Source organism: Balaenoptera physalus (genome assembly GCF_965194825.1).
Source record: "Balaenoptera physalus genome assembly, chromosome: 11".
Taxonomy (NCBI): Eukaryota; Metazoa; Chordata; class Mammalia; order Artiodactyla; family Balaenopteridae; genus Balaenoptera; species Balaenoptera physalus.
In genome coordinates this window covers 64,132,619-64,145,851 of record NC_138896.1, presented here as the reverse complement: position 1 = coordinate 64,145,851, position 13,233 = coordinate 64,132,619, and the positions used below count along the sequence as shown (strand labels likewise).

General features: G+C 37.6%; 1 protein-coding gene across 3 annotated transcripts in view; it reads left to right on the top strand.

The window, feature by feature from the left end:
• ABHD5 (abhydrolase domain containing 5, lysophosphatidic acid acyltransferase) overlaps window positions 1–8,101 on the top strand; it is a 56,716-nt gene extending 48,615 nt beyond the window's left edge. For all 3 annotated transcript variants that reach the window (XM_082412944.1, XM_082412943.1, XM_082412942.1), the window contains 2 exons: window positions 282–468; window positions 1,059–8,101. In XM_082412944.1, the coding sequence (XP_082269070.1) occupies window positions 282–468; window positions 1,059–1,148 (277 nt within the window). In that variant the 3' untranslated portion in view covers window positions 1,149–8,101. The remainder of the gene's footprint in view (window positions 1–281; window positions 469–1,058) is intronic.
• The last annotated feature ends 5,132 nt before the right edge of the window (window positions 8,102–13,233 follow it).

The window sequence follows — 13,233 nt, the reverse complement described above, 5'->3', positions numbered from 1 at the left end:
GATGATTTTATGATAGGGACTTAGGGTTGCATGTTTTGATTTGGAAGATGATCATTTTTTTTTTAGAGTTTTTTTAGAGTTTACAGCATCCTTGTTTATCTGACAAAAGCATATATCTTCTGTGGGGTTTGTTGCTTACATTTCCTAGTAAATTATTTTCTATGTAAGCTGCGGTTACACAGAAAAGGAGGAGAAGCTAAATATGAGTGTGTTCTGATAGAGGTGGGAGTGTGACACATACTTATCCCCCAGAATCATACGTGTGATTTTCTCCCTTTAAGTGGTGAGACTGCGTTCAGAAATATGACTGTCCCTTACGGATGGGCAAAAAGACCAATGCTGCAGCGAATTGGTAAAATGCACCCTGACATTCCAGTTTCGGTGATCTATGGCGCCCGATCCTGCATAGATGGCAATTCTGGCACCAGCATCCAGTCATTACGACCACATTCCTATGTGAAGACGATAGTAAGTGTGTGGTTTATTTTTGGTTTATAGCTGTAGGTGAAGTCTGTTCTATTATCTTTGCTTTCAGTGAGATTTCAGGTCATCCCTGTGCTTTCACATCTAAGCGATACCTGCAGCCTTGGTCAGAGACCTGCTGTCACTTGTGATGGGGGCAGGGTTTGACCCATACAAATCTTCATGTCCAGACAGCGAATCCCCATTCTTAGGCCCTTGTCTGTCCTAGAGCCACAGCATCTCCGCAGTGGGAGAGACTGAAAGAGGGACAGACAGGTCCAATAGCACTGCGACCACCTCCCAAGGCAGCACATTCTTACTTTGTTCAGTGTTTCTGTTGGCCCTATTGTTAGAGGTCAATTTAGAATGTTATTTCTGCATATTAAAATTTTAGTAAGGTTCACTGGATTTTCTCTTTATTCTCAGATCCTTTATTTAATAAAGTATATAATAGTTACTACAGATCAGTATTGCTTTTTCTTTTATGTTTTGTATCTAGCTGTTCTCACTTTCATTGCTGAGTGTCTTTGTGTGTGTCATTGTGTTTTATTAGATGCTTTTACTCCCTGACCATCTGACTGCTTTTCCTTTCCTAGGCCGTTCTCGGAGCAGGGCATTATGTGTATGCAGATCAACCAGAAGACTTTAACCAGAAAGTGAAGGAGATCTGTGACACTGTGGACTGAGCACACTGCAGATGACGTGGGAAATGCACATGGCTAACGCAGGTCCTCAGCAGTAATTTGCAGGCTGCGACGCAGAGTAAGGCATCTCACATGAGAACCAGGCAGTCTTCTTGACTGTACTTTCCCCGTGTTTTCTTTATGAAGCTGCTAGCACATTTAAACCAGTTAGTGCCTTCTAGAAGAACGACTTTCCTTTCTCCAAAATCAAAATATACAGGAGTCTCCAAATCTAGTGGCTTTAATAAAAGGTTATTTGTCCCTCTGCTGTACTGAAATATTGTAATTTTTCAACTGAAATTTTTATTTCTAACTTTGCTGTATCAGGTATTTTTTATATTGCAGTCTGTATTGCCAATTTTAAAAAGTGATTTCTGGGTTTATTATTTTATATAATGTAAAGGTGCACCTTATTTTCCTTGCTTATATATACTATGTCTAATAACTGATAGAGTTAAACAGAATTTGGTGTGTTTTTATGTAAAAATTTGTCACTTTCTTAGAATGCTTCACTTCGTTTTTGAAATGGAGTGTTGAGACAGGGTTTTGGTTAAAAAGATGGGAGTTGATTTCTAGCATTGATTTTTCTGATTTTCCTCTGTTCTCTATTTAAGGCTGCAAAGCCATGTTCACCGTTGTAAATGTGATCCATCCTTAACAAGTACTGAAAAACCTTAGCTAAAAGTCTATCCTATTTTCCCCCATTAATACTGTTATGCTTTTCTTTGAACCAGCATGCAGCAGAAGGAACAGATTTCCTCACTGAGGGGTCACTAAGACTGTTACCTTCCAGTAAGCCAAATCATGTTTTCATCTAACTCTTGTAGACGGGTGCTAAAACTGGATTACATTTTTACCACTAAAATATAAAAATCGGTGGTGCTATTATATCTCATGGCACCAGAAGTCAGCTAGTACTTGGGGGGTTTTTTGTTTTGTTTTTTTAAGAGTTTTGTGTTGATTAAATAACTTACATACTTGAAGTTATATTACAAAAATTCTGTAAGGTTGATTGAACTATTTGACAGTAACCACCATCAAGTGTAGCACTTTCTTGCTGTTTTTAATACAAGAAAAGCTTCTCTGAAACTGTGGAAAAGCTCCATGTGGTAACTGGCTACTACTGAGAAGACCCTCTGCAAAAGGAAGTTGAATAGGATGGTCACCAGCAAGTCATCTTTGCCTTATGTTTTGCTTAATGTTGCTTGTCTAGGAGAAAGGTTGTTATGTAAATAAAAACAGTGACCTAGAGCAAATAATGACTTCATAGTTTTGTTGTTGCATTTAAAAAATGATAATTAGGAAATCTTTAGCTGTTAGGAAATGTAAGCTTGTATCACTGTTGATTAACTGTGAGGAAGAGGAATGTTCTGTTTTCAACATCTTCCCTGCCCTAAAAATAGGCACATTTCACTGAAGCACGACAAGTAGCTTCCCAGTGAGCAATTTGTCTCAGTTGTGGGATGGACTAGGTTAGTGCAGAAGGTAACAGGAGAGCCAAGTCAGATTTCTCTACCTTGAGAATAAAAGTAGTCTTTACTTTTTTAGTTTGTATCTTGGATGGCCAGATTCAAACCTATAAGTGGTGCAGATAATTTGGGTCATTTTTGGTGTTTTTATTTGACACACTCTCCAGTCTCTCTTAATTTTCCTTTGCTGGGTGAATGACAGTTTTCAGTCGTACAGGAGGGTTTCTGCACTGGAAATGTGGTCTCAGACCTTAGAGGGAAGTTACTAGGTTCACTTAGTAGATGGGGCTTCTAGCCATAGATGTGCCAAGTGATTCAGGGAAAAGATGTACCCAGGTGTCAAGTGGAACTTATTTTCCTAACAACTAATTTTGGTTTCTATGAAAAATATTGCCATAATTCTTTTTAAAAGGTGAATTTTACCTTGGGCCATTGTATATGTAAGTTTGTGAAGACTGAGCTAACACAGAAGTTCCCAATCCTTGAATTCCTGAAAATAGAGTGGGTCCTAAATGTTTTCTTTAAAAAAAAAAATCTATTTCAGTATTTGATCTTTGCTAAATTATGTACAATGTACTTTATTTTACAGAAAATGAAGGAGGGATAGCACTACTAGATATTATAACATACTATAAAAAATTGAGAAAAAATCCAGGAATTTAGTATATGATAAAGGAATCATCTTACTGGTGGAGAAAAAGACTTTAAAAACGGTGTCGAGACAAATGTGGTTAAACACCTGGAAGATAATAAAATTGAATCCATTTCTCACACTGTACAGAATGATAAAATCCAAATGGATTAGAGACCCAACTGTAAAAATGAAACCTTCCAAATAACTGGAAGAAAATGTAGGTGAATTCCTTTATGCTCTGAGAGTGGGGCAAACATTCCTATGACTGAAAATCCAGAAGCAATAAAAGGAGGAGTTTATATCTAACCGAAAGAGATTTGGATAGCCAAAAAAAGCGAAGTTAAAAAGTAAATAATAAACTGGCAAAAATATTTGCAACATTTATCACAAAAGGCTAATATAGCCCTAATAGGTGAAGAATTTCTAAACTTTGAAAAGAATCAGAAAGAACGGGCCAAAAGATACAGACAGGGACTTCCCTGCTGATGCAGTGGGTAAGACTCCGCGCTTCCAATGCAGGGGACCTGGGTTCGATCCCTGGTCAGGGAACTAGATCCCACATGCATGCCGCAGCTGAGAGTTCACATGCCACAATTAAGGAGCCAGCAAGCCACAACAAGGGAGCCCGCCTGCCGCAACTAAGACCCAGTACAACCAAATAAATAAATAAATAAGATATGGACAGTTCACAGAAAATAAATTGCAGATAAATAGCTCTTAAACATATGAGGATATGCATAATAAGAGAAATGCAAATTAAAACTAGTGAGATACCATTTCTTGCCTGTTGGATTGTGAAAAGTCCAAGTTACATAGTGCACTCTGTTAGTGAGACAGTGGGGAAACAAGCACTCCAGAAAGTACAGATTCCTGTGGATGGAATTTGTTAATAACTATCAAAATTAAATATGAGTTTATCCCTCAACCAACAGTCTCACTTCTAAAAATCTATCTGAGTTGTACTGGTAAAAATATGAGATGGTGTATGCACAAAGATCTTCATTACAGTGCTATTTATAGCAGCCAAAGAGTGTAAGCCACCCAAATCTCCATCTAGAGGGGATTGATGGAAGAAACCTGGCACATACATACAGTGGAATACTGCACAACTGTTAAAAAAAAAAATGAGGGAGCATCTCCAGGAGGGAAGAGGGAGAAGGCTGCAGAACCACACACACATGGAGACACATCTCAGTTGGTCTCTAATCTTATTTCTGAAGATTCTGCCAGTTGAATGCCTGAAAAGGGAGGTGGGATGGCCTTCAGATTGTACCAGCTTAGCTGGCATTGCTAACCAACTGTTGCAGGCTCTGAAAATAAAAACAATCTTGAACTCCTGCCCCCTCCCCCCCCACCCCCCCCCAAAAAAATGCTGTCCTGGAGTCCTCTTCAGAGTAGAGGAAGTGAAAGTGAAGAGCAGGTTTGTTGTGCTACCTGATTGTGTAAGAAAGGTGGAGACAAATGAAAAAACGAGCATGCATTTACTTATGTTAAAAAAAAAAGAAAAATGGAAGGATTAATTACATCAATAACTAATAAATCAGTTCCCTTGGTGGGGGGGTGGGTGGTAGGGAGCTGGCCAGAGATGGCACCTAGATCTGTATCTTGTTTTAGACTTTTTACTTTGGGACACTGTCAGTGTTTTCTGTAATTAAAAAAGCAACTCTTAAAACTAAAACTTAACTATCTATCAAATTGGTGGTGTAACCACACACAGAACAATTACTTCAAGCGACTTTAAAGCCCAGCATTTGTCTGCACTTTCCTAATGGAATATATCCTGTGAACTACAATGAAAACTTAAACTGCATTTAATATTTTTATTTTTAGCAATGATATTGGTGTTGTCCTTTTGAAACTCTTATGTATTTACATATGATAAAGCAAATATTAAGTCAAAGGAATTAAGAGCCAAGATTTTTAGTACAAGAAAGAAGAGATACAAGAATAAAATCAAGTAAAAACCCTGTAATTGTATATTTCAATTGGAAGTACCAGCAAAATACAGTGATTTATTTTTCCTAAAAAATACATGTTGCATAGCTTTATCCACTGAAAAGGCCTAGGAGCAATCAGATCTCAGTGGCAAGGCATACCCTAGCACCAAGACTGTCCCATTAGAAGGGGCAGGGAAGGGACAAGATGAGGCTGGACCATCTTGTGTCTGAAAGCAAGGAAGCAATCAGATTAAGGTCATGTCAAAAGGACCCAGGAGCCAACTGGAAGGGGCTTCCATTGGCCAAAGATGGAACAATTTGAGCATCAAAAAGAATAACAATTGACATGAAATATATAAAAATCTATGAGGTCATAATGATAGTTTTAAAAAAATCTATTAGTCACCTTTGGAGATTATTAGGGCACCAAACTTACTATTTTGAAAATTAACTGGAAAAATGAAGTATTTATCCTGATTCCTTTGTGTATTAGGTTAACCTGATAAGAGAACATTTTTCGCTTAAGAATCATAACTAAATGCCAGAGAATTGATAGGATTAGGAAATCACCCTATTTAGTAACAATACATTACTAAATAACCAAGAGATCACTGAAGAAATCAAAGAGGAAATCAAAAAATACCTAAAGACAAATTTCAACGAAAACACGATGATCCAAAACCTGTGGGATGCAGCAAAAGCAGTTCTAAAGGAAAGTTTATAGCAGTACAGTCCTACCTCAAGAAACAAGAAAAATCTCAAACAATCTAACCTTACACCTAAAGGAACTAGCGAAAGAACAAACAAATCCCAAAGTTAGTAGAAAAAAAGAAATCATAAAGATCAGAGCAGAAATAAATGAAATAGAAACAAAACAATAGCAAAAATCAATAAAACTAAAAGATGGTTCTTTGAGAAGATAAACAAAATTGGTAAACCTTTAGCCAAACTCATCAAGAAAAAGAGGGAGAGGACTCAATAAAATTAGAAATGAAAAAGGAGAAGTTACAACAGACACCGCAGATATATGAAGCATCATAAGAGACTACTACAAGCAACTCTATGCCAATACAATGAACAACCTGGAAGAAATGGACAAATTCTTAGAAAGGTATAACCTTCCAAGACTGAACCAGGAAGAAATAGAAAATATGAACAGACCAGTCACAAGTAATGAAATTGAAACTGTGATTAAAAATCTTCTAACAAACAAAAGTCCAGGACCAGATGGCTTCACAGATGAATTCTATCAAACATTTAGAGAAGAGCTAACACCCATCCTTCTCAAACTCTTCCAAAACATTGCAGAGGGAGGAACACTCCCAAACTTATTCTACGAGGCCATCATCACCCTGATACCAAAACCAGACGAAGATGTCACAAAAAAAACTACAGGCCAATAACACTGATGAACATAAATGCAAAAATCCTCAATAAAATACTAGCAAACAAAATCCAACAGCACATTAAAAGGATCATACACCATGATCAAGTGGGATTTACCCCAGGGATGCAAGGATTCTTCAATATGCACAAATCAATCAATGCGATACACCATGTTAACAAATTGAAGAATAAAAACCATATGATCATCTCAATAGATGCAGAGAAAGCTTTTGACAAAATTCAACACCCATTTATGATAAAAACTCTCCAGAAAGTGGGCATATAGGGAACCTACCTCAACATAATAAAGGCCGTATACAACAGACCACAGCAAACATCATTCTCAATGGTGAAAAACTGAAAGCATTTCCTCTAAGATCAGGAACAAGACAAGGATGTCCACTCTCACCAGTATTATTCAACATCATTTTGGAAGTCCTAGCCATGGCAATCAGAGAAGAAAAAGAAATAAAAGGAATACAAATTGGAAAAGAAGTAAAACTGTCACTGTTTGCAGATGACATTATACTATACATAGAGAATCCTAAAAATGCCACCAGAAAACTACTAGAGCTAATCAATGAATTTGGTAAAGTTGCAGGATACAAAATTAATGCCAGAAATGTCTGGCATTCCTGTACACTAACAAGAAAAGATCAGAAAGCGAAATTAAGGAAACAATCCCATTCACCACTGTAACAAAAAGAATAAAATACCTAGGAATAAACCTACCCAAGGAGGTAAAAGACCTGTACTCAGAAAACTATAAGACACTGATGAAAGAAATCAAGGATGACACAAACAGATGGAGAGATATACCATGTTCTTGGATTGGAGGAATCAGCATTGTGAAAATGACTATACTACCCAAAGCAATCTACAGATTCAATGCAATCCCTATCAAATCAGCAATGGCATTTTGTACAGAACTAGAACAAAAAATCTTAAAACTTGTATGGAGACACAAAAGACCCCGAATAGCCAAAGCAATCTTGAGGGAAAAAAACAGAGCTGGAGGAATCAGACTCCCTGACTTCAGACTATACTACAAAGCTACAGTAATCAAGACAACATGGTACTGGCACAAAAACAGAAACATAGATCAATGGAACAGGATAGAAAGCCCAGAGATAAACCGACGCACCTATGGTCAACTAATCTGTGACAAAGGAGGGAAGGGTATACAATGGAGAAAAGACAGTCTCTTCAGTAAGTGGTGCTAATATATACAATGGAATATTACTCAGCCATAAGAAGAAACGAAATTGAGTTATTTGTAGTGAAGTGGATGGACCTAGAGTCTGTCATACAGAGTGAAGTAAGTCAGAAAGGGAAAAACAAATACCGTATGCTAACACATATATATGGAATCAAAAAACGAAAAAAGTTTCTGAAGAACCTAGGGGCGGGACAGGAATAAAGATGCAGATGTAGAGAATGGACTTGAGGACACAGGGAGGGGAAAGGGTAAGCTGGGATGAAGTGAGAGAGTGGCATGGACATATATACACTACCAAATGTAAAATAGATAGCTAGTGAGAAGCAGCCGCATAGCACAGGGAGATCAGCCCGGTGCTTTGTGTCCACCTAGAGGGGTGGGATAGGGAGGGAGGGAGGGAGACACAAGAGGGAGGGGATATGGGTATATATGTATACATATAGCTGATTCACTTTGTTATACTGCAGAAACTAACACACCATTGTAAAGCAATTATACTCCAATAAAGATGTAAAAAAAAAATGGTGCTGGGAAAACGGTACAGCTATATATAAAAGAATGAAATAAGAACACTCCCTAACACCATACACAAAAATACACTCAAAATGGATTAAAGACCTAAATGTAAGACCAGACACTATAAAACTCTTAGAGGAAAAGATAGGAGGAACACCCTTTGACATAAATCACAGCAAGATCTTTTTTGACCCACCTCCTAGAGTAATGGAAATAAAAACAAAAATAAACAAATGGGACCTAATGAAACTTAAAAGCTTTTGCACAGCAAAGGAAACTATAAACAAGACGAAAAGACAACCCTCAGAATGGGAGAAAATATTTGTAAACGAATCAACAGACAGAGGTTTAATCTCCAAAATATATAAACAGCTCATGCAGCTCAATATTGAAAAAACAACCCAATCAAAAAATGTGTAGAAGACCATTTAATAGACATCTCTCCAAGGAAGACATACAGATGGCCAACAGGCACATGAAAATCTGCTCAACATCACTAATTATTAGAGAAATGCAAATCAAAACTACAATGAGGTGTCACCTCACCAGTTAGAATGGGCATCATCAGAAAATCTACAAACGACAAATGCTGGAGAGAGTGTGGAGAAAAGGGAACCCTCTTGCACTGTTGGTGGGAATGTAAATTGATACAGCCACTATGGAGAACAGTATGGAGGTTCCTTAAAAAACTAAAAATAGAATTACCATATGACCCAGCAATCCCACTACTGGGCATATACCCAGAGAAAACCATAATTGAAAAAGACACATGCACCCCAATGTTCATTGCGGCACTCTTTATAATAGCCAGGTCATGGAAGCAACCTAAATGCTCATCAACAGACGAATGGATAAAGAAGATGTGGCACATATATACAATGGAAAATAGCCATAAAAAGGAACGAAATTGGGTCATTTGTAGAGACGTGGATGGACCTAGAGACTGTCATACAGAGTGAAGTAAGTCAGAAGGAGAAAAACAAATACTGTATATTAACGCATATATGTGGAATCTAGAAAAATGGTACAGATGAACTGTTTGCAAGGCAGAAGTAGAGACACAGATGTAGAGAACAAATGTATGGACGCCAAGGGGAGAAAATGGGGGGAGGGGGTGGCGGCAGTGGGATGAATTGGGAGATGGGGATTGACATATATACACTACTATGTATAAAATGTATAATAAGAACCTGCTGTGTAATAAATAAAATAAAATTCAAAAAAATAAATAATTAAAAAAAAGAATCATAACTAAATGCCAGAGAATTGATAGGATTAGGAAATCACCCTTTTGTCACTTGTAGTGAAATAATGGATCTAGGCTGCTGAAAGTATTAGGTAAAAAATTTATGGGAGGGGCTTCCCTGGTGGCACAGTGGTTGGGAATCTGCCTGCCAATGCAGCGGACACCAGTTTGAGCCCTGGTCCGGGAAGATCCCACATGCTGCGGAGCAATTAAGCCCATGCGCCACAACTACTGAGCCTGCGATCTAGAGCCTGTGCTGCGCAGCAAGAGAAGCCACCACAGTGAGAAGCCCGCGTACCACAACTAGAGAAAGCCTGTGCGCAGCAACGAAGATCCAACACAGCCAAAAATAAATAAAATAAATTTTAAAAAAAATTTATGGGAAGTGTTTTATTGGATGGCTCAGGTTGATAACATCTGAACCCAGTGATCAACCTTAGCATTAATAAAAAAGAAACAACCAGAAGTTACATGCCTCTGACGTGTTGCAGTAGCAAGAACCCAACACCAGCCATGATGAATTGTTGCCCAAAACAAACGAAATAGAACTGGAATCTAAGCAAGCGTTTTACATCTAACGATCAATTTGTGAAAGCACAGGATACTGAGGAACATGTTAAACAACAGGCTTAATCCAGAATGTGGGAAAGTCCACAGGACAAATAATCCACTTTCTTCAACAAATCGAAGGTGTAAAACAAAGATGGTGGTGGTGGGACTTAAAGATTGGAGAAACTTAAAGGACTTGTTTGGATCCTGATTTGAACAAAACCAACTTAAAAAGACATTTTGGGGAACAATTAGAGGAGAATTTAAGACGGATTGGATATCAGATGATATTAAGGAGTTATTAATTTCACTGGGTGAAATAATGGTATAGTGACTATATGTTGTTTGTTTTAAAGCTCTTATTTGTTAGAGATACATACTAAGTATTTGTGGTTAAAATTATGACTTGGATTTACTTGAAAATATTCCAAGAAGAACAAGGCAGGGGACAGGAAATAGAGAAGAGCAGAATGTTATGCTGAAGCTGAGTGACAGATACAAAGGAGTTTATTATTCTATTTCCTTTACTTTTATGCATGCTTGACAATTTCCATAATAGAAATTTAAAGAATGAAAGACAATGGGAGAATGTGGGAGATTGGAAGTTGCCAGTATAGACAACTTTTTTTTTGGGGGGGGGGGGAGTAAAGAAAGAGCAGAAAAGTAGGTAATAGGTGGAGGGGGAACCTTATGATTAATTTGGCAGAGAGGGGGAAAATGATGATGCAGGAGAGAATGGTTGGAGTCATGTATTAGCAAGGCTAAGGGCAACTAGGAACTCTCACACACTGCTGGTGGGACTGTAAATAGGTAATCATCACTTTGAAAAATAATTTACAATATATTGTAAAGCTATATGTGCCCAATACTACTTGACACGGCACTTTCGTTTCCAGTAGTCAGTCCCACAAATACACCAGCACCAGTGTGCCAAGACAGCTACAAGGTGTTCACTGCAACACTGTAAGATTAAAAATCTGGAGCCCGATATATGACTGATTAAATTCCACACTGGAATATTATGCAGCCTTAAAAATGAGGTGGATCTCCATATATGCATGTATCAAATCATCGTGTTGTACACTTCAAACTTACTCATGTTATATGTCAATAAGATTGCAATAAATGGAATGTATGAGATAGGTCTATCTATAAGTGACAATATGGAAAATTTCCAGAATATCTTTAATGGAAAAAAACAAAGGGGAAACCCCCCAAAATTCAGAATAGTATTTCATATATATATATATATGTATACATACACAGAAAATATATGTATACAGAATACACTTACCGTGTACTCATATATATAGACATTTTGAGGAGGGTAAACATGTACATGAGTTTGTTAATAGTGATTAGCTTTGAAGAGGACAGTTTGTTCTGTTGTATATGCTTTTATAAATTTTGGATCCTTGCACATTCTTTATGTTTTAATAAAATCCCTATAAAATATAGAAAAACTCTTGTTTACATACAAAATAGGTAAGAAAATAACTGAAGGGGCTTACTGGTTCAGTGTTCTGTGTGGATGTGTAGACCCAGACTCGGGGGAGAGGGACAGGTGTTCAGAGTATGGAAGGCTGTAAGTCTCAGTAATTTAAATTGTTGAAAATCGAGCTATAAAGTTATAACTGGTCTTTGTTTGACCTAAGATAGAAACACAGTCCCAACTTGAAACTGCCCTCTTCATTTGCTCTCTTTTGCTTAAACTTGTTGAAAGGGTGACCTGAATTAGAATATCTATCTCCCAGTTGGAAACCAGACTTAAGTGCAGGTCTTCCCTCTAACCCTTACTCTTTTCACCTTTCCTCACAGGTCTCCTCTTTCAAATAAGTCATGACGGGCAGCAGAGAAAGGGTTTATTGATGTTGCTATTTGGTGTTAAGTGATGGGGCTTTTTCTTCTCTTTTTATTGAGGGGGTGGGAGTTGGGTGTGTAATTTATAAGTACTTTTGTGCATGATCTGTCTCTCCCTTTTCACACCCCTACAATTCTCTAAAGGTGCAAACAGCCTTCCCTCTGCCTTGGATTCTGAAGTGTTCCTGTTTGTCTCATCCCAGCCCTGGCCAGATATTTTTCTTTGATTTTTAATTTTTTTTTATTAAAAGATACCAATATGAGATGAAAAAAAAAAAGAATATCTCCATATTTATGAAGCTCTACCTCTATTTCTATCTCTCCCCATCTCATATGCACTCCTGTATTTCTCTTGCTACTTCCTCTAAAACCTCTCTTTAGAAAAATTTTTGTAACATTATACTTAATTAGAACTAGAATATCTTTTTTTTCTGTAGTCTGGCTTTTAGGATTACTTCTCCCAGATTTAAAATTGAAAAGCACTCTTATCAAGTAGTTTACTAAATAAATGGGTAAAGAATTTTATTCAACCATATAGTTTAATCCTTAAAAAAATTTCTGTATACTCAAGGCTTAGAGAGTTTCCATGAAGTGGCCATTAATTGTTTGAAAATTTAGAATAACCCAATCCTTTTTCCTTATTAAACATTGAATCCATTTTGAGAGAAGGGTCACTTAGCTGACAGATGTGAGGGCTGAGAGTTATAAATAGGGTTTGTCCCACTGTATGACTTGCGACACTTGTTACGAAGACAGGTATGAAAAGCTAAATGACTGGGCCCATGTCCTCCTTGGTAAAATTAGACGTATTGGTCACAGTGACCAGGGTGGGGGGATTAAGTGCATTACAGACATTACTGCTATGTTTGTTGTGTTCATTATGAGCTATTTCCTAGTTTTTACCTATGAGTGTTTTTATAATTGGAAGTTACAGCAATGGAAACAATGTTGAGACTAAGATGCCAGACACGAATGATTGGTATTTCACCTTCCTGTGCCAACCAGCTTGCTATATTTCTGCAGATTTGCAAAAACTCCAACAGATCTTTAACCTACATCTATTCAAGTCTTGAAAATGCTGCTTTCCATGGGGTGGTGGGGGGGGGTGTGGTTCGGGGGATATGGAGAGGAAAAGATGGCAGAGGGAGGCCTTGTGCTGACGTGCAGGAGACTACCGAGGGACCAGTGTCCTGTCTCTGTGTGACGGGACATATCCTAAAAGTGTTCAGTGATGATCTTAAGAAGGGAAGCATCTCCTCTGTGTCTCCAAGT